Source organism: Anas platyrhynchos, chromosome 1 (genome assembly GCF_047663525.1).
Source record: "Anas platyrhynchos isolate ZD024472 breed Pekin duck chromosome 1, IASCAAS_PekinDuck_T2T, whole genome shotgun sequence".
NCBI lineage: Eukaryota > Metazoa > Chordata > Aves > Anseriformes > Anatidae > Anas > Anas platyrhynchos.
The window spans coordinates 47,019,325-47,044,393 of record NC_092587.1 but is presented as its reverse complement, the minus strand read 5'-3'; the positions used below and the strand labels follow the sequence as shown (position 1 = coordinate 47,044,393).

At 36.2% G+C, this 25,069-nt stretch overlaps 1 protein-coding gene across 12 annotated transcripts in view; it reads right to left on the bottom strand.

The window, feature by feature from the left end:
- Positions 1 to 382: 382 nt before the first annotated feature.
- Positions 383 to 25,069, bottom strand: part of NR2C1 (nuclear receptor subfamily 2 group C member 1) — a 47,339-nt gene continuing 22,652 nt past the window's right edge. For 6 of the 12 annotated variants that reach the window (XM_038181449.2, XM_038181458.2, XM_072036443.1 and 3 more), the window contains 13 exons: positions 19,973 to 20,203; positions 16,591 to 16,672; positions 15,064 to 15,243; positions 12,521 to 12,668; positions 12,348 to 12,438; positions 10,787 to 10,971; positions 7,866 to 7,913; positions 7,135 to 7,297; positions 5,953 to 6,074; positions 4,024 to 4,163; positions 2,216 to 2,353; positions 1,445 to 1,550; positions 383 to 942 (listed from right to left, as the gene is read on the bottom strand). In XM_038181449.2, the coding sequence (XP_038037377.1) occupies positions 768 to 942; positions 1,445 to 1,550; positions 2,216 to 2,353; positions 4,024 to 4,163; positions 5,953 to 6,074; positions 7,135 to 7,297; positions 7,866 to 7,913; positions 10,787 to 10,971; positions 12,348 to 12,438; positions 12,521 to 12,668; positions 15,064 to 15,243; positions 16,591 to 16,672; positions 19,973 to 20,203 (1,809 nt within the window). In that variant the 3' untranslated portion in view covers positions 383 to 767. The remainder of the gene's footprint in view (positions 943 to 1,444; positions 1,551 to 2,215; positions 2,354 to 4,023; positions 4,164 to 5,952; positions 6,075 to 7,134; positions 7,298 to 7,865; positions 7,914 to 10,786; positions 10,972 to 12,347; positions 12,439 to 12,520; positions 12,669 to 15,063; positions 15,244 to 16,590; positions 16,673 to 19,972; positions 20,204 to 25,069) is intronic. The other 6 variants (XM_038181459.2, XM_038181474.2, XM_072036465.1 and 3 more) reach the window with 3 other exon arrangements.

Genomic DNA, 25,069 nt, shown 5'->3' with positions numbered 1-25,069 from the left:
ATACCTGCAGTAAACACTTCATAGTTTTTCATACTATAAAACAACTGATATCTACCAATGCATAATACTACAGCACAGTATTCCTCGCATCTACACAGCAGTCAGTACTGACCCTTTGCAGCTTCACTTTCAATTAACTGCATCAAAATGTCAGCAGAATATTTTTAAAATGTGAAATTCCTCTACCTTCCCTTCACTTGTAATGATATACACTGTTTCATTCAACAAGAAATTGATTTTTCTTCAAAACAACAGCAAAACCCTACGTTTGGTTATAAGGGTCTCATTTCCATGGAGATACTGGCCTTTTCGAGATGTTTGATCACGTATTTTCCATTTATTCAGTGAGAAAGAACTAGCAGCAAAACACTGAAAACACAGCTCAGAGAGGAAAGTTAATTTATTTGTCTAAAACATCAAACTAAGTTGAGATACCTTAGTTCAGTCAAAGCTTCTTCAATTTCTTCACAAGCCTGGACTTCATAAACAAATATTCCAAGTTCATCTATCTACAAAAATAGGAGGGACAATTCTTGACTTTCTTCAGATATCAAGTTAATTTACAAGTCCTTGAAGATCGGATGAAAAATAGGAAGCGATCCTATATTCCTTAAGACACTCCACCACATTTCCCAAGTGTACTGGAAAGGAGGAATATTCGCCTTCTTTGGATAGGTGCATGTGAAGGCTTATTGCCATCTCTTGGAGACAGGGTATGCATTTACATCACCATGACTGCCATGGTGCAGAATCCTTGACTGTTACTTTTATACGGCGTGACCAATTATTTGAGAGTTATAGTCCGCTGTCTCCATGCGCAGGATATATGGGATGATGCTATCAATCTGAACGTTTCCGATTAGTCCTGCAAAGAACAGCTCCTCGGTGATGGCAGCACTCATCAGCCTAAGAGCAGGCAATCGGAGAAGGAGTCTAGACAGTCTGGAAAGTAAGTTTAGTAAAAAGTGTTACTTGGTCACACAGTTCAGTGTTGTTCAAGTATCAGTAACAGAAAAAAATAACAAGGAACAATACTGGTCAAAATTTGCTATATCTAGTTCATGAAAGGCTTAGATATCTAAGTCAGTGGAGTATATAGTTAGTCATGCCTTCAGTAGTACAAAAAATGCAAATATGTAAGTCTATGTGCATGGACTCTACAATGTTTGGACTTAGACTAAATGAGGAAATACTCTACATAGGTGCAATTCAAAATGAAAAAAAAAAAACTTCATTAATTTTATTTCCAATATTTCATTTTGGAAATTAATAATGATTAAGTAGATAAATTATATTCATAATATGCATGAATATATACATAGTATTTTAAGTGTATTTTAAGAAAGTAAGAATAAAATGCACATATTTGTTACAAGAAATACTGTACGTATCAGTATCCTTGGTGCTCTGAAAAGAAATCAAGTAAGCATGTAAGTTTACACACCTGTACGTATCATCTGGATATGCTTTTGTTACATAGTCTTGGAACTCCATGTAAGCCTTTTCTTGAAATTTCTCAATCTGTACCACATTTTCTAGACCTGGATGATCTGAAAGACACCCTATATTGTTATATCTGTTCTATATAAGGTGCATTAAAATCCCCACAGATTATCTACTTGTAAGCATGCTGAAATGATTATTTGATAGCTGTAGCAACTTCAAGCTTTCCAACAGTTTTAATGAAGGATGCTGCTTTACCTCTTTTTTTTTCCTCTACATTGGTGTTTTCCCTCATTGTTTATAATACAACCAGACATTCCAAAGAGTTCAAATAAATGCAGTACTTTACATCATTCCCGATGATATACGTCTGTTCTCTGTGTTGCATGGAACAGTATTGTTCCAATACACTGATATTTATTGGAATATTGTATGCATAAATAGCATTTGTGGAAAAAGAAAACAATAGCATCAGTCAAAAAAGCAAAGAAAAAACTATGAACTATTTGTTTCCTAAACCTGTAGAATCATAGAATGGCCTGGGTTGGAAGGGACCTCAAAGATCATCTAGTTCCAACCTCCCCTGACACAGCTTACCTAAAATATACCCTTGCGGAAAACACAGAAAATTCTTTTAAAGGTTGAATCAGATGATCTTAGGGGTCTTTTCCAACTGAAATGATTCTATGAATTTTTAAACTAACTTTTAACACCTTAAGTCTCTATAGTTGTAGAAAAAGAATAAATGTTTACATGAAGAATAATTACATACCAGGACTGAAGAGTACGATTGCTTTCAAATATGCATATTCATATCCATCCAGGCAAAGCTTAACCATGCTGTTACAGAACTCTTGCAATTTGAAGATATGCTCCATTACTAGTTTTCCTCTGTCTGTTGGCAGCTTATCTGAGTTGACACATACATAAAATATAAAAACCCTAATGTCAACACACGTGCAAAAATGTAGTCGCACTGGATTTTTAAAAACATTAATCATTTGTATTAGATCAAACAGTGGGGAATCTATGCCATCTATAAACTCATGTACTAGATCTGAATAATCTTTACACCAACAGTTCCTGTCACTAAAGTTTCCAATAATCAGAGCTGGACTCAAGGTTGGAATATTCAAGGAAAGACTATTTATAACTAAAGACAACATTGCTATTGCAGATCTACACTGTATATCTAAGAGTCAGGTGCAGTATTTATATTTACTGATGGGTTACTTTAGTCAGTCAAAGACTGTGCCACTGCATCTAGGGGAATGTGGTTGGTGCAGAGCTATTCCCCTTTGGTTACTGGAAGACATTGGATATAAATTTCTGATCTGTACACTCAAACTGAATTCCCAAATTAATAAGAATATACATTTGTAGTAATGATAAAACCATCATTAATTATTAAAGTTTTTGGTGAACACGCTTATAAATTATGTAGATTGATGTAAGTCCCCAGTCCGTTTCCCTCCTAAAGATATTCACAATTTGTTCATATTTATCTGATCCGTTATGTTTAGTGGTTTAATCAATTTATTTTTATTACAAACTATTGTTTATTTAAATCAGGATCTCGCGGATATTTTTTTAAACCTGAAAACCCCTAAGAATGAACTCTTTAATCTCTTCCTCATAAAAGGAGAAGACAAATTTATAATTTAGAGAGCTATTTTTCTATGGTTTACCAATCTCTTTTTGCATCGCATTAAAGAGAGTAACAGCAAATAATCCTAACTCTAGTTAAACCTGAAAATGCTAACATTTTTGTATGTACATCTAACTTAAAAAATGTGGTAGACTATGAACATATAAAGATTTTTTATTTTTATTTTAACTGAAAGACTCCCTTACTTCAGTTTGAGTATCACTCAGAAGAACATTTCCTTCATTGTAGAGTAAATGAAAGAGAAGGCCAACTTCATTTAATGTAAAACATGCAAAAGATGCAGGACGTAGAATAAAAAGGAAGGAAGCATACTTATTGCAAATCTGCTTGGAAGACTTGTATGGAGTCTAAAACTAATATACAAGCCAAGTTATGTACAGGAAGTACATCACGAAGGTGGCATTCGGCTACTTTGTTTCACAGCTATGAACAGCAAGACCAGTTGGGTTCTTCTTTACACCCTTGATAGAGAGGAATCATATTCACAGTATACTTGTGTTCTTAAACTTGAGGCTGCCTGAAATATTCCTATTTTGAGCTGAGGTACACCAACAGAACAGCAGAACACTATTAGAGTTCACACAGATATCAAACACGATTTAAAAACAAAACAAACAGTAAAAGCAAACCTGCATCAGAAAGATGGGCAAATTTATATATTTATTTATTTATTTATTTTTCTTTCTTTCTTTCTTTTCATTTTGGGGAAAGGAAGCATTAGCATAGCTGACAGCTGACTTCAGAAAAATTGCCCTAAATTTCCATCCTGTTAACTGTATTTTCTCGTATTATTTTGTGTCAATACCAATTGTTAAATTCTATGAACAGGAATTTTTCATTAACAATTGTCAAAACTTTAAAACCATTATGTAATTCCCCAAGTCTGCAAACGTGCACAATATTCACCTTACCTTGCTGTAAACTGCTGTGAAGATGATTAACGAACGCAGTTAACATAGTCGCCACATTCATAACTTGTGAACACTGTGCAAGACCAAGCGTAAAAAGTTCGTTCCAGCAGGCTTTTACTAATGATATGCTGTTATCCTGTCTATTAAAGAAAAAAAAAAAAAAAAACAACAAAAAACCACATTGATTTCACTCAATAAAACCAGCCACTTGGCTTTACAGTTTTTTAATTTGAAGAACACTTCATAAAACATCCATCTAACTCAATCACTGCAGCCAGTACCAGAATAAATTATAACACTAAATTAATTAAAACGCTAGGATTAAAACACATTTTAAAGTGACATTTGTGAAGAAATCATTTTTGATTTATTGATCAAAAACGCAACAGATCTCTAACAGAAAAACAAGCTGAAGTTACAGTAAATGACAACTGTCTAGGTATATTCTATCATTTCCATCATGCTAGTTTTCCTAGGATTCACACTCATTTTTAGGTAAGATTTATATGCATGGGCAAAATCAAAGTTTGCATTGTTGCTGTGTTCTGGTTGTAGAATAGACTCAAAAGTCTTTTTTTTTTTAATTTATTTTTTATTTCTATTTTTAACTTGAAATCTGACAGCTTGGTGCAATTTCTAAGTTAAAAGTACATATGAAATGGAACATGTGAGACCAAGTTCCTGAGCTTCCTGACTTACATTTTTTGTATCCTTTTCATGTTTGGAATTGAGTTTAAAATACAGACTTCAAAGTATAAACAGAAGTCACGAGGATTTGTTTGTTGTAAGAATTAGTCCTCATATTAAGTTTCATTTTTAGCCATTTTAATATATTTTTTAATGCTGAAGCTTAAAATTAGGCCTATTAATACTCAGCCCTTCCATATTAGTAACCTAACTTTTAGCGATGCCAAGCATCTCTAGCTTGTAGAACTCAACAGGAGCTCAGTACCTTATAAAAAGGAGATCCTACCACTGAGGAGTCAAATTCAGGTACCAGTTTTAGCCAGTAAATATAAATAATGGAAAGTTAAAAGAACCACATGACCACATGAAAGTTAACCGTAGGATTTTCAAAGAAAACCATATTAAAGCTAATCCATTACTTTACGGATGATCAAACTTATACCAGAATTAGCTGATCACACTTAAGTAGCCTCAAAAAACTAAGTGGCTGTAACCAGCCTGATTAGCATTTCAGTAGGAATCCTTGTGCACGAAAATGTACTAAGCAACATCTTGATATCACTATCTAAATTAGTATGTCTGAGCCAACTACCTTGCCGAGACTAAGGAGAACAGTGCTTGGGGAGGAAACCACTTGGATACAATTATTTTACAAAACAATTAGCGCTTTGCTTTGGCTCATCAACTCCTCTCAACTGCTAACACCATGAATTTCTCTTTATTTTAAAATTGAAATATGAGTCACCCTTCTAAAAGTTAAAATTATACAGCACATAATGTTCTCAACTTTAGAAAGCTTCATTAATATATCAAATAAGCCCGTGATCTTGACTGGGACTGCAAATGTTAGCACAGGTGAGTATTAACAACTTTCAGAAAGCCTACTACTGCATTTTCTTACTCGAACTGACAAATACATCGGGAAGTAACATATTTCCAAAATAAATGCAGATTTTCTATACACGTCTTGTTAAATCTTTTTAGATAGGCAGGTCTTTTGTAGATTTTATTTTAAGACAACAATTCCCATTTGTTGTTATAACACTACTTTGCATTGTCTCTCTGTTGCAAAAACTTTTTAAATGTACAATGACACAGTTCACTATGTTAATTCGCTAAGTATTTTGAAATCCTGCAGGACAACAATTTCTACTAAAATATCACATTTACCCACTTTCCCCTCCTTGCTATTTAACAGTGTTTATTCACAACATGAGCAAAGAAGAGTAATTGAACACTTACCCTAAAGCTTGGAAACACGGAATGGAACGCGCCCAGTGCATGGACAAGAACAGCAGCCTGGAGGCAGACTCGCAGATATAGTGAACGTTAAGATACTCAGGCATAGGAGAAGGCATGGTGAGCTACCAGAAAATAAAATAAATAACTAAATAAATAAATAAATAAATAAATAAGTGCAAGTCAATTATTTTTTTTCCATATAAAACATAATATGAAAAATAACTTTCAAGGCTTAAGAGAAGCAAGTAACATTATTTTTAAACTAAACTTGAGATAAGCCTGAAATAAAATTGAATGACTGTTTTTTGGCTTACTAGCCACACTGTGTATATCCCACAGTGACTACAAAGCAACAAAAATAATAATCATTTTGAATCTTAGTTTAGATAAAGATTTACGTCTGGGAACCCTAGGGATTAAAAGTCACAAATCAATCTCATCTTTGGAGGCATTATGTAAAGAATAGAAGTTTTGGAAGAACCACTGTAATTAGAATGATGTTGCTTGTGCTGACATACAGATAAATATGTAACTTTTCACCCATGTATGAAAAGAAATTGGGAACTGACCTGAAATTCCTAATTACAGCATATTAGTTTTATCCTCAGAAATCAATATTTTGTAATAAAATGGTTTGGCTAAGATAATTTAAAACAAAACTGACATTTACATTAGAGATATGTTTATTTTAGTAACCAAACTGTGCCGTTGCGAGTGGCAACATTTAATGAAAACTAAAAGATGAGCAAGACTTTTGATTTGTCCATGAATAACACTATGACGAAGAAAAAAAAAAAAAGAAAGAAAAAAAAGGTAATTTTTACATGCTCATAAAAGGAGAAATGAAGTCAGAAAATATTTGCCTCTCTAAAAAAGCAACTGTATTTTCCCTTAGCTTTTAAAGTTTTCCATGTAAATCCCTTTGCTCTGATTACCTACCACTTTTAAGGTAAAAAACAGTACAATAAACAGTGTAAATAAACAACTGAGAGCAGTTAATTTTCCCAAGCAAACAGCTACCAGTGGACAAAAGCAGTGCATTCATCAGAAATGAATGCTGATACCTGAATAATTACTCTTCAAAGAGATTCAAAAGAAAGTATAATCAGATCATTAATTGTACCACCAAATAAAAAAATTAAAATGTTTATAAACAGCCAACAATAAAAGAGTATTAAGTACCCTGAATGCTACATGGGCATCACTGAGCAGTGGCCCCTCTATTTCAACGAGATTCATGCTTGTTTCTCCCCCGATCAGCTGGACGCTGCCTTCAACACTGTCAGAGTTCTGGCACGCTGCGCTCTCTCCTGGGTTTAATGCTTTTGCAAGGGTATCAAAGGCCCTGTGTGATCAAGAAAAAATAATAAAAAAAATCATCTTAAGAGACTATTTCATTTTAGGAGGAATCTGCACATGTCTGAAACCTGTATTCTGATGTCTGTTTCAAATAACAAAAGAAAGAAAAAAAACACACACAAAAAAAAAAACAAAAACAAAAAACAAAGACTTGAAAAATAAAAGTCATTAACATGCTTTTTCTGCCACTCTACAAAATAAAATCCCTGACAACTGAAACTTAGTGTCTCTGAAGCAAAAAATTAGCAGCAGATCCTGTTCGCACTAGTTGCCAACAGATTCACAGTTTTGACATACTGATTGTGCTGCTGAATCACAGTTTGCCTTTCAAGATCTCTTTAGTGATGTTTACTGAGAGTGCTGGCATAAGCATTTTGAGCACATGATAATCAGGCTGCTGTTAAAACAACTTACTGCACGTGTAAATTTTACAGATTTTTGCTGCTAAAAAGCACAAACAGAAGGAATAAGCTTCTGTAAGCTATGAATTGTGGTTAGTTTATTCAACTTAATTTGAGAAGAGAGCTTCTAAATATGTAAGAGAAAGCACTCACATGCTTTCAATACCATCCTTAGAATCCCTTGAGGTGGGGCAGCGACTCCTGTGAAGACCAAGGCATGCGCACTAACATTACTGGGGAGATGCCAGGAGGAGCACAGATGTATTACTCTTTATTTTCCTGCTTGATAACACATCCATTGTGTGCACGAACACACCTGAGAACCAAAACTGATACATCTACAGTCACAAATATACAGACTCGATTACTGCCTACAGACAGATGACATATCCTGAGAGCAGTATCATTTGTACAGTCACATGAAAAACTCACGCAGAGATCTGAAAATTTTACAGAAGCTGATTACGTGGACATGATTCTCTATTTGTTCAGATGTTTACTGCCATGATATCTAAAATTACTGATTTAATATCCAAGTCTGAAGTAGAACTCTACCTACCTTTTTTTCCATACTCCTTTGCTACCTACATATATTAATATATTTAAAAAAAACACTACCCTAAGTGCATACGGTGTACAACATAACCATTTAGAACCAAAAGAAACAACACAATAAACTAGCTGCTTACACTGCCTTAGGCTTCAGATGGTGAATTAGCTAGAACAGTTTTTGATCCTAGCCTAGGATCTAGCCTGCACACCTTTTTGTGTACACAGGAGGGTGACTGGGGAGTGCACAAGTGGACTACACAGATGTACCTGGCAAGTTTTCTGTCTCGCATGTATGGAAAGTGAGCAGAAACACAGTGCACTCATGGGCAAGTTCTGAAGTTATCTTATCCTTCTCCAGCTAGGAAATCTGAGTTTCAGGCCCTATGTGGCTTCCTCTTAGTCATTTTAGGTATAATAAGGCAAAATCGGTAGCTCAATAGCAGCTGCTTAGGAAAATAGGATCTTTTCAGAGCTCTTGCATGTAGCAGGGACAGAAATGTAAGCCAGGAACAAGATCTCTCCTTTCTCCAGCAGGTAAGGCTATATGCCTCTGCTATAACTCTGTTTTTATTCTAGCTTAGGTTGCAGCGTCCTTTTCACATAATGTTGGGCAGGTACCCTGCTAACCATGTCTGCCCATGGTACTTTGTTTCCAACTTACTCTTGGATGTCTGCTTTCAAATAAATCTTCTGCCTCCTATATTATAAATTTGCAGAAGAAAGCTTGCAAAAGTAAGCAGAAGGTTTGCTTTTTAATGGCTCTACACTGTAGGTCCTTTTCATGTATTGTGTCTCAACATGAGCAATGGTTGCAAGTTAAAACACTAAGGAAAAGAGAATCCAGACCAGAGCTTGCCTTGAAGTTACAAAAACCAGCTCACAAAGTAAGAAAAAATGTATTATCAACATTAAATACATCGTATTGATACCCTTTGTTAGAAACAACTTTGGTTCTCTTTTCGTCGAGCTCAGCCACTAACAGATATATAACAGGACTCCTGATTAGCTGTAAAATATGAACATAGATAATGAAGCCATTAGAGGACAAAGCATGTAACATTACAATATAAAAGCAGCGGAATACTAGCAACAAAGTTATACGTTAAGCCTGTGTCAGCAAAATTGAAAGCTTAACTACTGTAGCTGCAAGCAATGGAATATAACAAAATGCATGATAACCCCTGATAGACAAAACCTGCTCCTTGACACCTCTTAAGATCATTTTCTTCAGTGAACAACTGTGTCCATACGATCAAGCTGGCACAAGGTTTGGCATGGAAATCAAAGATTTCAACAGAACTGTTAGTTTTCTGTTCGAGTAACAACTTCCCTTTCACAGGACTATTTTCTGTGAAACTCCTTATTGGGGATCTGTTAGGTGACCTAATAGACATGGGTACACGTTAACCTGAGCCAGAGCTCTTTCAAGCTCACTGGCTGAGAACTTGATGGATTTCTGTAGACAGATTTTAAAACTGAGCAGAAGCACTGAAGTTGGCAAAAGCAAGCATTTGAAAGTGCCAGGAAATAAACAAACAGCTAATCATGCAACCTTATTACTGCATCTTACTGAACAGCCGTATTACTGACTGATGTTTATCTGCACATACAACAACACTCCTTACACTTCGTGTTCTTTACCTAGGAGAACACAGCAGAGGTCCAAATCAGCACCTATATTAAAGGTCACACTGACTTTCTAAGTAGCACATATGAAGAAATGCAGAACAAATGCATTCTGCTTGCAATTATACTGAGTAGTAGAGTGGAGTATTGGGGAAATCATGTATTTGAGTCAGTACAAACTACTTTACTATATACCAATCTTTTTTTCTTGATCAATTTACTCTACGTATGTATTTTCAAAACAGCGTGTATAATATAGATGGAGTGTAAAGAAATATTGTTGGGACAATTGTCAGAAGCCTGCATGGAATGGCAATCAAGGAAGAACGTGATTCTGATTGAAGGAGTAACTAAGTACTACAGAGAATACCTCACACGTATGCTCACCAAAATGGCCCAGTTAAAACCAGTGCAGGACACAAGTTCGTAAGATATGTAACGAATGCATTTGTACTGACAGTGAGCATTCTTTGAGTTCTCCCATCTGGAAAGAAAATGCTTTTCAAGCTTTTAAGGCAATCAGCAGCTATGGGCATTGAACTACTTACACAGATGAAATCTTTAAGAAACAGTTTTCCAGGATGATACAAAGTACTATGAATATAGTAGAAGATCTAACACACATTGTTAAGGACAAACAAAAAGTATGAAAATCAGCTGATTTACACTGAAATTAATTCCAAGAACAAACAACTGTGAATATTTATTTCTCAAACCAAACTTATGATTTAATTTGGAATAATCTTACAAGATTGCTCTTCAACATGAACTCATGCTCTTACTACTATTATTTTAGATGCAGATAAATTACTTACATTGTGATGACTTAATTAATGCTCTGAATGAACAGAGACATTCTTGAGAAGTACAATATTTTCAAGCATAATGTGCCTTACCTTGTAACATCACTACTAGCTTGTTCTTCTTGCTGGAGTTCAGATAATGACGCATCTCCATTACTTAAACTCTCAATCATAGATAGCTCTGTACTGCTTTGTGACATGTCTTTGGATTTACCGAGGTTTGCTAATGATGTCACCACGTTTGCCAGTGTACTTAAATCTCCCTGACAGGCTTCAACCTAAGGGAAAATTATAGCTTTTAATTCTTTCATATTGGCAGCAGATAACTTGTAATATAAGAATCTAACTTCTACAGTAATGAACTGAGCTTGTGAATAGACCTGTAAGAAAATTATTGTATTCATTAAATGCATAATCATAATGTAGTAATTAGACCCTGCACTGCTTCTAAAATATGAAATATTTGGACACTTACTTTTACAAGTAATAGCTATCTATTTCTTTCAGAAGGAATGCTACAGATGGCAAGCAAGCGCAGACAGAAGTTTCAGCATATCCACTCACTAGTCACTAACTGGGACTGTAAAACTAAACTAGATTGCATTTTTATCATCTTCCTTCCTTCCTTCCTTCCTTCCTTCCTTCCTTCCTTCCTTCCTTCCTTCCTTCCTTCCTTCCTTCCTCATGTAAATGATAGCATAGCAATAGGAGAAAGTTTGAAGGGGAGGAACATACAAAAAGTCACCTTTAAGCAAGCAAGAAAATAACTCTGCTGCAGCCTTTTTGTTAGAACTTTATTTAATTGCAGGGGAACAAGCTGTTTCAGTAGTTACCAGTACTTCAAGCAGGCAGTTAAGCCATATTTCCTACCCTACTCCACAATAAATAAATAAATAAAAAGGAAAACGCACGTTCACAGGCAAGTAAGCTGCTACTAAAACCAACATGCTACATGTCACTTAACTCAGTTATACAAGTAGTGTCAGGAAAATGAAATGGAAGAAACATTTGATGAGGCCTTTTGCAGACAGAGTGAGGAAAAATGCACATAAACAGTGTGAGGTAATTTAATATCAGCTAGAAAAATACAGAAGCTTCCCACTGTGCATGTGTAGGGACATTATCACATCAATTTAGTGGATTAGTATGCGTAACAAAATGGAAACAAATGAAAACCAGCTCATAAACATATCAGAAACAAAAACTGTTTCTCAGCGCTTATTAGATTTGAAAAAATATTAGCAATAAAGGGAAAAAAAAAAACAACTAAGTGTTTTTGAAATGAACTGTGATAACACCATAGCCATATAAAGTTTTACAAACACCTCACTGTACTGGAACAAAAGCAATCTCTAAGTGTCAGGATTACCACAGACAAAGTAAAATAAGGTGGCCTTCAAGGCTCTCCAAGAATGGGGGAGGAAGGCATTTACTTTGCAGTTTTTAGCATTTTTACTATGCAGGGCTAAAAGAATTCTCCTGAAGAGAAGGCATCTACAACACCGGGCAATATTGTAAATGAATGTTTTAAACATGAATTTATTAAAACAAAGGTACAACAAAACAGAACAACCTTCCATCCCTACATACACCATTATAGTAAACAAAAAGTATATGAATCAGCACTTTATATAGCAGTCATATCATCATATACCTTATCTGGAGTCATCAACACAGTAGGCTCACTTTTTATCCCAGACTGATGAATGTTAACAAACATTCCTGATTCCAGCAGACCTGTCGACCTGACACAAAACAGCACACATTTTAGTTTTGGGGTGATTTCCTGAAACAGAGACAGCTGCTTTTGGAGTAGAATATACGTACCTTGCTGTTTCATTGTCTGTTACAAAAGTTGGAGTTGCAGCTAATGGACTGCGAAGATCTTTCCGAATGTAGATCTTTTCAGTAGAAGCTGCACAGTTTGAAGACTTTTCTCTTGACACTTCAATAGGTTTCCTCTCACACTGCACAGCTAATAAAACAGTATGAAACTATTATGTCACATCACAAATCACAGTCTAAGAAACAATCCTTTTTTTCTTGACTTACTCTTCAATTTTAATAATGATTCTGAGTATGTACAGAGATTGTAACTTAGAATATATATATAACCAGTAAACTAATATCTTGAGTAAAAAACAACAAACACACTTGTTTTGTTCTTAATGAAATGATGTAGTAGTCGAAGTCTGAGATCAAATGTACACAATCTGAATAATTTTTCAAGTTACAGTTAAGACAGAAATCCCCTTATACCTTGTTTAGTTTGGGTCTTTAAGGGGAGGCTTACTGCTTCTCTCTCAATTTCACTAGCCACACTCTCAGTTCATTTTTAAAGGACAGCAGGTCATCGAACCACATGACTTCATACACCTAAGGAAGCTTCCCAAGTTAGGAGCTTAGAAAATAGAGAGGGAAAGGGACATTTGCCAAGCTCAGTTCAGACCATTCAAGATCTGGGTGAGATCTTTACCCAAAATCAATTATGTAATAAAACAAGCAGATTTTTAATTTGAATAGCTCAGTGAAATTAGGTGTAATGAATCTGTGTTTTATCCCATAGAAACATCACCTTGTCTTGGATGAATTAGAGAATATTAAAGTGAAACTTAAAGTATAATACCCCATGGTGATTTATCCAGCTCTCAGGAATAAAGCCAAACTTGTAAAATCAAACTGTAAACTCAATAAAAGGAAAACCAATTTTCTGGAAAAATAACAAACAGTAATGCAATGTTGTTAGTGTAAAATTTAATTAATAAAAGGTATTTCCAAAGTAACTATTTAAAAAAAAAAAAAAAAAGGATTTTTTCTTCTACAATTATAAAATTGTACAAGTCATTTTATAGAATGGATTATGATCCCGGAACAGTTATAAACCCAATCTGCACATAATTTAAAATGTGCATCAATTCACCAACTTCATAAGCACTGGCTACTGGCTAGCAGAGCCTCTTTAACATTGTATTGCACACAGAAACAGTTTAAGCCTATGGAGAGAACCCTGAACGTTGATTATTTTTTAAAACAAAGTAAAAACAAAACAAAACAAAACAAAAAAACTTTATTCTGTTATGCTGTTAATGGAAAATGTATAATGAAGAAAAAAAAACCTTTGAAGTTAGTAGTAGACTATGATACTATTTCAATTTTTGTAGTGATAATTATTACAAAAACAACGATCACAGTATCATCAAGTATTGAAGTATTGTCAATGCCATTAAACCTACCCTGTAATACACGAATGGTGCTTTGAAAGGGTGGGCAAAAATCTTGCTCTTCCTTTGCTACCCCTGTACTCCCTACCTGGATCCAAGTTTGCTGAAAAGGGGCCAAGACTTCTTCAAGGGACAAATAACCACTCTGAGGAAGCTCCAGCTCCAGACAGTACAGTTTTCTTTCCTAGAGTTTTCTTTCCTCTCCCTATTCCACTGAAAAACGAAACTTCTTGTCCCAGAACAATCCTTTCCTCCACGCAGTCTTCCCCCAGGACCCAGAGTTCCCTTTTGTGCCTTCTGACCCCTAGCCCCAGCTATTTTGTGCTGTGGAGGGACAAAGTCCTGCCAGCTGAACTCGAGTGTAACGGGAAGATCCACTTCATGCCCTCAGCTTTTCCTCTCTTTCTGAATTCAATTCCCCTGTGCTGGAAAAACATTACTGGCTTCTGCTGGCAGATGGGGGGCTGGAAGGACAACGTCCACAGAGGTTCAGAAGGGTCAGCAAAATACAGCCAGATAGCACAGAACAAAGGACAGCACTAATACCATGAGTACAGCAGCAGTGTGGCAGTATTTGCACTGAAGTATTCTTGTATTGCTTCACTTCTGCTGTTTTTAGTATTCTGATATGACAGTGGTGTTAAGGTATCACTATGTCCAGCGTAAGGAAACCTAAAAAGTAACTTGAAATCTGTAGGAATTGGTAAGAACTGCACTCTAGATCACTATGGATCTCTGTCTTGTGAGTAAGGGTCTCTGCAGAGCTTTGCCAGTAACCTAAGTTGTGGCAAAAGAGACGAGAAGGTAGAGGGATTTAAGAAGTTCAGTAGCTTAAAATACACATAGAAAAGTTGAATTGCATGTGCAAAAAAAAGGTGGAGACATGCTTGACATTTGCAGCCTAGGAGCAATGAGTCATTCTCTTTTACCACATGCAACGGGTTTAAGTTTGTCAAGCAATAGATGTGCTTGAAGCATTTCAGACTTCTGATCACACCAAACTTGCATTAATTCTTTGAAGGAAAAATATATGATATAAAAATATAAAATTAAGATAACAATCTGTTGTAATATTATAAAGTATATATTTTGTAGCACAAACTTTAACACAGCTGCCAGCTAAAATGATTTAGACTTATTCAGACTTACAATCTTGTTTCATTCCAAACGCTATGCATCTCTGCAGCCTACAGTACTGACATCGATTCCGGTGGTGTTTGTTGATAACACAGTCTTTTGTTCCTCGGCATGAATAAACCAAATTCTTGCGTATACTCCTTTTAAAAAATCCTTTGCACCCCTCACAAGTTACTGCTCCGTAGTGACGCCCTATTTACAAAACAACAGGAATCATGACATTAGTTTTACATTGTAATACCTCTTCTTTACAGTTTTTCTTTACTCTTATTTTTCCCCGTAGGTTACAGATCTTAAAATACAACTTGTGGCTATAGAACAACACAAAAATGTAAGTGAAACACATTTCTGGTTTAGAGCACTTCAACAGGATACATTTTTCAAACAGGCAAATAACCAAGAGCTTATTAATTTCTTGCTGAATCTGTTGACGGCAGTTGGCACTCCACTTCTTGCCACACGGGAGGCTCCCCAGCACCTACAGCTGCACAGGGAAATATGGCACTGTCCCCACATTCACTACCAGGGCTCAGTGTCCATGGGAAGGCCAGGATGAGCAGCACCTGGGATCAGCAGCCTCTCAAGGTATGCTCCAGTCCTCCACTGGGGACCCAGAGCTGTCCTCCCAGGTGGAGCAGGCCAACCAGATCACCTTACGTTTGTTTGGCATAAATTTCCTTTGATGTGGGTGAAATCTGACATACATTTAGAGTTCTAGGAACTATAATTCTTATGCTAAATTTGGCTGCAGTAGAAATGTTAGGCGATTTCATTTTCTAGGCAGTTTGCTCTACATCCTACTACCTTTCATGATGAAATCCTACTGTTAACTACTTCCCTCCTCTGCCCTGCATTTTCATACACTCTATTTCTGTCACTTTCAAAAAGGAGTATTTAATTGCAGTTCCCATATGTTGATGTTATTGGAGGTCCATTACACAGATTTCAATCAGACAAACCACAAGAATCTTCTGAAGGAGCCATTATTTCCCTACTTAGTCTAATTTTACCTAACTAACTACACTCTTCTTAAGTTGATTTTTAACTGGAACTATAAACCTGGAACCACATAAACCTAAGGTCAGCAGCTGTTTTTTTTTTTCCAGATACCTACAGTGTCTTCCTTGCCTACTGGTTTCATATTTTAAATAACAAATGGTTTCCTCATCTATTTTAAGAAAATCTGACAACAATAACAGTCAGTTCACTGCATGACCTTCTTTTAAGAAAAAAAAATCTTACAAGCAAGTCACTTAAGTTATTCTGTCAGTCAATTTTTATAATCCAAATTAAAATGCATTAGCCTAAGAAAGAACGGCAAAAATTATCTAGTAGGAAACATATTTAATTTTTGATGTAAAACAGCAATAAACAAGTCCCGCCCACAGACCCTAGAGTAAAATTTAGTGTAACTATCTGCTACAAAAAAAAGAGTGTATCTTTCCTGATTGTGTATAATATATGCAAAGCATTACGTAGCTTAAGAAGAATTTTAAACTACTTTTATAAAATTGTACTACCTTGAAAAAAGTTAAATACCTGATGCCTTGTCTCCACATACAACACACAGATCAAACACTTTATTTAGGGCCTGTTCATTGGGAGAGTTGTCTGTTAAAATCTGGAAGAAAATAGGAAAGAATTTCATTTTTCTTTTTCTTACCATCAAGAAAGATTAAAATAAATCTCATGCTTGTGGATTTCTTCTAAGATAAGGGACTAAATCTACAAATTATGAACTTTTCTTGAGTACGTTTTACAGTCCTCATAGACAAAAAGGAACTGAGCTACCTGCCATGTCACTGAGCTCCTAATCAGGACACAATGAAGTATTACTTGTAATACTTTCAGTAAGATTTCAAGATTTTGTTTTATCTAAGTATTACCTCTGCAGAATAGACTGATGTTTTGAAAAACATTTATCATCTGTATACTCATTTTGTTGAACACATACCTTTTGTTGAATTTTGGATTTACAGTGTAATGACTTGATCATAGTACAAAAGAGGCAAAAGCATTAAACAGAAAAAAAAGCCTTGAAAGGGCTGTTATTTCTACATTCGTAATTGTTGATTCATTTTTACAATACACATTTTTAACAATAAATTGGTGAACCAATAGAAAACATATTCTGACCAGTATCATTAATTATCAAGTGGATAGTTTAGCTTTCAGTAACAGTTTGACATTATTTCTGCATTTGTGTCTTGTCTTATTAATTTATTTCTGGAACCTGTAAAGTTTCGTTAAGCACATGTTAGAACCACAGCACTACAGTGCAGGCACTACAGCCTTCTATTTGATCTTTAAGAACTGTAACCCACTGAAATAAATAACATACATTAAAATAAATAAAGAAAGAAATAATCCAAACGATCATGTAAGTGACAACCAAACACCATTTTGACAATAATGTAAAGAAGAAAAGAGAAAATTATTCTTTCCACTAAAAAGTGATATAATTTAGAAGTTTTACAAGTTTCTGACTTCCGCAGTGTCTTAATAGGAATTCAGACACTCTCATTCTTGCTTTGCATATTCAAAAAAGGACCTCTGATAAGATGAAAGATTACTTAGTGAAAGAAGAAAGTACCCTGTCTTCTACAGAGAAAATTAAAAATCACATTTTTCAAAGTTTGGAAACTAGTAGACTTACATATGGGAATGTTTAAGAAGTCTATTTCTTTCTAGTCAGTCTCTGTTAACAGCACTGTCTCAGAGACTTGCCTATTAAGTTTTCTTTTAATATAGCATCTTTTTAAGAAAAATAGTTATGATAGGTTAAAAGAATGTTAACTTTTCGTTCCTTCCTGATTTCCATCATCACCATTATGCATATTCATGACATGATATAAAATATATACAAACAAATTTTAAGTCCTTCCATAGATGAAACCTTCACTGAAACTGGAAGTTCCAGATCAGGAAGGACGACAGAATTTGGCCCAGGAGGAGAATAAAATCCCAGACTCAGAGAACTCATCAACTGACCTTGAATATGTAGAATAAAAATCGATTATTAGAACAAAGAAGAGCCACTGAAGGTGAAGCACATGATGGGAGAAAGGATTTCACAAAATGTGTCAATGTAAAAATGAGATGTAATAAAGGAGAGATTTTCTGTGTAGCAAATGAACAGGCATTTCAAGTGAAGGCTACAGAAAAACGACAAAAAAGACAAAACTGGAGATGAAAGATCATTTAGGAGAGAAAACATGCAAGGGGCCAAAGAATATGAAGTCAAACAACAAATGAATGGTACTCTATATTTCACTGTCTCTCAGTGGAGAACAAAAACAATCTCTGCCACTACATACTAGCTGACAACAGAACAGCCTAACTCAACTAAAAAAATATTTTGTTGCCTCTCAAACTCAGCTACATTGCCAAAATTGCCTAAGCACAACTAGAGCTTTTAATTTTCTGTCCACACTTCCCCTACACCCGAATCTTGTTCTTTAAACCAGTGTGGCACTCTTCTTACCTTTTAAACTTTCTTCTGAAAAAATCTTTCTATTAGGACTACTTCAAATCATATCCCACTGCTTTATATGTCTGTTGAGGACTACCTAAAATAGGAAATGTATGATACCACCACACATGCTGGAATTCCTCTCAGTTGGATTGACTTTTGATACTGCTTGCACATGTGGGTAGTGAATCGGAGCAGTGGCCTGACTCCTAGAAAAGCAGAAACTAAAAAGATCAGGAGTCTTCACTTGGGAAAACAGATTACTTGAAGAAGGATATGATAGTGATTTGTTAAAAAAAAAAAAAAAAATCCATTGTTACTATTTTTACTATGGTTTTTACTGCCATAGGATATTATACTGACCAGAACATAAATGGTCTATCATAAATAACAAGAAAGGTTATTAACTTTAGTGGTAGCTATCAAGTAAGGTCTCACTGCATTCTCCACATCAGGAGGTCCCTCTAAATCATGAAGTAATGGAAATGAAAGGGTACACTCAGAAGAATCAATATTTATGTGTTCAGTTTTTAATACATTTACTCAAGCACCTGTTTCTGGCCATTTTTTAGGTGTAAGATACTGGACTAAATGGACTGTAGCTCTCCTAATGTTGCCTGGCCTGCCACACTGGTGTAATTTAATGGCAGAATAAATGTACATGGGTAAATCAACACTTGATAACTGTGCTTTAGCTGAAGTGCAGTAATCTTCTACTTCATGTAGAAGATCTTGTATCTCCCAGGTCTTCTGGGCATACTCTTCTCCCTCTTGGAATCAGTGCTATCACATGCTCGTCTGTTGAGGATATGGGGCAGAAGGCTTGGAAGTTGGAGCATAAGGACTATGGAAGCAGCACATACAATGTATGGTGGAGTAAAGAGCACTGGGGACCAGTTTAGGGAGTTACAACCCTGACTAGTAACAATCTCACATCATTTTGGGTTTTGTAAATGCAGAATCTGTAGTGCTACTTTCCCACTGTCACTCCCTACTAATAGTCTCCCTGAGAAATTGCCTTGGAGTACAATTCACACAGCAGTGAACAGTAGTTACGACAGTGTATGAAAAGGAAAACAAGGAGAAGGAAATGTTAAGTGATGAGGATGAGAGAAAAGATGATTTTTTCAACAATATATGAAAACGGAGAATCAATGAAGTAGCAATAAAGAAGGACTGTTGGTACATCTAGAAATGACAAAAAAGTAACACTTCTTTCTAATCTCATGAGCCAGGATATAAATGGATATAAATTTTGAAAGCAGTAAGTTCACAAAAAAAATGTGTTCATAATTTCTAAGTATCCACAATGCGTCCTAATGCAAGAAAAAGTATAGCATTAAAAAAAAAAAATTGAAAAAGGAGAACCCAGACAGACATACTTGGAAATAAAAACATCTCTTCTTATCCCATTTGAATCAAAAGTATGAAATAAAGTGGATTATCTACCTGGATGTGTTGTGCAGATATATCAGGGGATGCAAAAAACAGTTGGTTGACACCTGCAGCATCTGGAGTTGCTAGGATTACTTTTCCTGGAGTGGAATCTTGTCTGGCAAGGATCACCTTGCTTGGGGTAGAGCCATCATGATTTGTTAAGATGAACTGCTTGCCTGCTGAGCTCTGATCAAGTGCTGTAACAATCTGAATCTTCTGGCCCGTCTGCTGATCTGTGACAATCTAATAATACATTTATCTCAAATTGTTATGGTAATGTAATCACCCTTGGGGCCCATCTGGGCTCTCGAAGAAAACGGGAATTTTGCCTTTGACAACTGTGAAGTAGGATTGTCCTCCCCTCTGTCACACAAGAGTTAAGTAAACTCAGGCAAAACTTTGGATTTTCACTTTCTTTTAAATGCACTTGAGTCACCTTTGTGTTTGAAGTCAAAACATGAATTCTTTCTTTTTTTTTTTTTTTTTTTACAAAGGGCCCATGCTTTTACAAAACTACCAAAAATCCCTGACAATTCTAGCATCCAGAATTTGAGGTGTCTGTAACTCAGCCCTAGGGCCCATAAGCTTCTGTTAAATCTTTAACCTTTGAATTAGCTGCACACCATGCAAAGTGCTTAGCACCTCCTGTATTTGTATGCTTAAAAAGAAACATCCTAAAACAACAACCATAGACTTCAAAGTGAAAAAAGAAAGCATCAAACAGCAAGAAAAGCAATAATATTTTCACACCACTGTACAAACATTTTATGCTTCATTTTTTTGGGGTCTGTTTTTTACATGTATGTTCCTAAATAAAGTAAGTTAAAATTCTGTTTTCTCTGCCTCTGCCATTTTTTCTTTTTTTTTTTTTTTAAGGAAAAAAAATGATTTTCATGATTCATTACTTACTCAAAATGAGACCTACAGGTTGTTTTTTCCATTTTTTTTCCTATTTTCAAGCACAAACACAGCAGACTTTTATTAAAAAGCTCTCCAGCAAACTCATTTTTTGCCAACTTTGTTAAGAAGATTATAATTCTCTGAGAAAATAATCAAGATTCCATCTATCTTCCACTATAACACTTTTAGTCACTTCTTGCCTTTCTTTCCAAAAGCTTATACCAAGAACTGCCTGGTTTATTCTAGAGATTAAGGAGCACCATTATACAATGACTATTTCCTGCAAACTATTTTTGAATTACAGATCAATCAAATTTGCTGTTAACATTTCAGGCATCTAACTTTTTTTTTCCTTTTTTTTTTTTTCCCTCTGCAAAGCACAATTAAGACCTATTCAGGCTAGAAGACCAGGTAATTATAGAATATCAGAGGCTAAAAATACAAAGCAAACATCAACTACCTTGAGATCTGGGGGGCAGGATAGGAAGATAGGACAAAAACCCCGCAGAAGTTACCAAGATGATAAACACAGTGTTTTCCATTCAATTTTCTAAGATATACACATACCCAGGACCACAAATGACTACAGCAGTCCTTTATTTCTTCTTTCAATTCCTTTATGATTCCTTAAAAGGCAAAACTTCCTTGCCATTTTACATCCCTTCTTCCCTCAACCTTCTCCTTAGATTCCATTTGTCTTCATTTTACAATCTTTATTTTTCTTGTGTCCTTTCTGGCTATTTCCAAAGTAGCTGATGTTCCCTTCCCCTCTCCAAGCACCTCTACTTCACTGGGATTAGAAGAAATCCAATGCATGTGATCCTCAACTGCATGCATAAAGACACAAAAGCCAAACACAGAGTATCGTGCTGTTTCTTGAATACCCAGATGTATTCTTTAAAAGATATGCATCTAAAATCTGTGTCATTATCAAAACCTAAAAGTGCAACTGTATACATCAAAAGAAGGCATATACTTTATCTAGTTGGGTTTATATGAAGTGTAATATAAAGCTAGCTCAAAACCTGAGATTTTCTAGACAGTGAAGATACAAATTTGAGCTAAGGCTGAAATTATTTTTTTGGATATGTATGCTAAACTATCTACTTAGTATTATAGTCCAGACCCTTATGTTTAAAAGGTAGGTATTTTCACTGCGTGATATAGTGCGTACAGTGTAATGTTAATGTCCATACAAAGCTATTCAATTTGCGCAAATGTTCTCTGCAGCTCTCAGGCGTTTGACAATACACAGGCTAACAGAAAGCAGTTCAAACAATTAAGAGCAGTCTGTCTGCAATAAATCCTTATGGGCAGATAGCTGTAAAAACTCCACCTAAATCTCAAAGGGACTTTGGAAGTGGAGCGTTCCACACAAGTATAACAACTTTATAACAACTTCCAGTACCAAAATATTGAGATAAGAGAAAATAATCAGAGGGAAAGAGAAAACTACTTATCTTCTCAAGAAAATACATCAGGGCTCAAAGACAACAAATTATGTTTCTCAATAATCTGAAATTCAGTGTTGCCAAAGAGATCATGCCATAAAGCAGGAATATATTACTTCAGGATTGTCTGCCTAAAAATATATTTCTCCCATGTACTTAAGTGTCCTGACGATAACAGAGGATAGTATTTTCTTTCATTTTGTTTATTGACTAGTCTGTTAACAAGTTTTAACAAGTTTTGAGTTTAATTTCAATATCATTTCAATAAATATCTCAATAATTCTCGCTTCCTCTTTTAGGAAAAAAAGGCATGTTTAAACATAAAAGGATGTGTCTACCTGCTGGTTTTGAACAGAAATGTCATTTAACAATGTGGCATTCAACTTTTATTCTATAGAAACTGTACTGGCTTTAGGTGGCAGGGTTTTGGTAGCATGGAGGGTTTTGGAGGTGTGGGGCTGCAGGGGTGGCCTCTGTGAGCAGAGCCCAGCAGCTGCCCCATGTCACATAAGAGCCAGCTCCAGATGGCTCCAAAAGGGAACCACCAATGGCCAAAGCTGAGCCAGTGAGCCATGCTGGTTGCATCTCTGACAGCAGATTTAAGAAAAGGGAAAAATTGCTGCACTACAGCAGTGGGGACAGAGAGGAGTGAGAAGCAGCCCTACAGACACCAAGGTGAGTGCAGCAGGAGGGCAGGAGGTGCTCCAGGCAGGCAGCAGCAGTTCCCCTGCAGCCTGTGGAGAGGCCCCTGGTGGAGCAGGCTGTCCCCCTGCAGCCCATGGGTCCCACATGGAGCAGATCTCCACGCTGCAGGCCCCCCATGGGTGGAGGAGCCCCCAGTGGAGCAGGTGGATGCGGCCTGGAGGAGGCTGCGGCCCATGGAGCAGGCCCCGGGCTGGAGCTGCAGCCCATGGAGAGGAGCCCACGCAGGAGCAAGAGGTCTGGGGGGAGCTGCCACCCATGGGGGACCCGTGCTGGAGCAGTTTGCTCCTGGGGGATGGACCCTGTGGTACGGAGCCATATTGAAGGATCCATATTGTCTTTGGGCAGCACCTGCAGGATCAGTTTGTGAAGGACGGCATCCCATGGGAGGGCTCCCATGTGGAGCAGGGCAGAGAGTGACTGTGAAGGAGCGGCAGAGATGAAGTGTTAGGGACTGACCACAGCCCCTGCTCCCCTGTGCTGTTTGGGCAGAGGAGGCAGAAGATGGTGGATGGGTAGGAAGGTGTTTTTAGGTTGCTTTTAGTTTCCTTCTGCTCTAGTCTGCTCATGATAGGCAATAAATTACATTAAACTCCCTTATGTTGAGTCTGTTTTACCTGTGATGATAAGTGCGGAGAGATCTCCCAGTCCTTATCACAACCCGTGAGCTTTTTTTCATCTTATTTTCTCCCCCTGTCCTTTTGAGGATAGGGGAGTGAAAGCACAGTGTGGTAGTGCTGAGCTGCCTACCAGCATGAAACCACCACTGAGACAAAATGTTAAATTTCCCTAAAATGGGTGACTAGTGAAATATGTTTTAAAGAACAGTTTAAATTTAACATTTACAATTTTTAATGAGGATTTTGTATTTCAAGATTTCAGATAATTTTCTATGTGAAAAAAAAGCAAAAAATATTAACTGAAATGATAAGCTCAAAATGAACCAATCTACTATATTTTTTGAACATTTGACTGAAATGTATTTGTTCATACAACCTATTTTATTTTTCCACCAAAATTCTTCTTTGTGGAAAGTTTTAATTACTAATTTCTATCCCATACCTAATTTCTTACTATTATTTACACTGCTGCCATGTTTGTAGATGCCTGTTGCAGGAAGGATGCTGTTCTACTGAGTGCTGTCTCAAACAAGAGACAACCAATATCTCAAAGCACTCACCATCCATTTTGAAGCAAGAATCAATGAGTGTGGTGACAAAAGACACGGGACAAAGTACCTGGGACAGAAACAAGTGGTACCCCAGCTACCCAAGATGATGAAAAACTATATAAAGGACATTGGAACAAAACTATCCCTAGAAATACAGTTCTTCTATGTTCTTCAGATTTTCAGTAGCTACAGTCCTTATCTGAAAGTAGTTCTCTCTTCCCCCCTATACCCTCTCCAAAAGGGTTTAGACGTCTGCCACTGGCTCTGAATCAACACAACTGTCTTGCCTTTCAAAGGGTCGTGGTTTTATATGTTGTCCTACATGCAGACCCTGATACTGAAATTACATTAAATGTCTTCCCACTACAGCATACAGATACTGATGAAGAAAACAGGATAAAGAGACATGAGTTAACTGAAAGAGACATGAGTTAACTGGTTAATACAAATTAATTAAAGTTACAGCTGTACACAAAGCATAGAAAAGGAGTGGAGGTAGCTGAAAGAATAAAAATCTACTGGATAGATAAGGCTGACACCAGGACTAGAATACAGGCTGTGGTAAAACAAAACAAAAGATCATGTATGGGGGCACTACTGAAGAATCTTGGAAGGTAGGACAAAGCTTGAATGCAATACACTGAAATGGGGAAAAAAAAAAAAACAGGGAAGAATACTGAAGACTGAAGCAGCAAAAGAAAAAGCAACCAAGATTATACTAACAGTTGGCTCACAAACTGGAGTGTTTTTGTGTGCAACAACATGTGTCTGAGAATATTTGTTAAATTTCTGCTGTGGTTAGTATTTTTCTCCAAGAGGAAATTTTAAAATAGAGCATTCGCATGAGTTGGAGATTATTACCTCGCTAGGCTATAAATTAGCTTA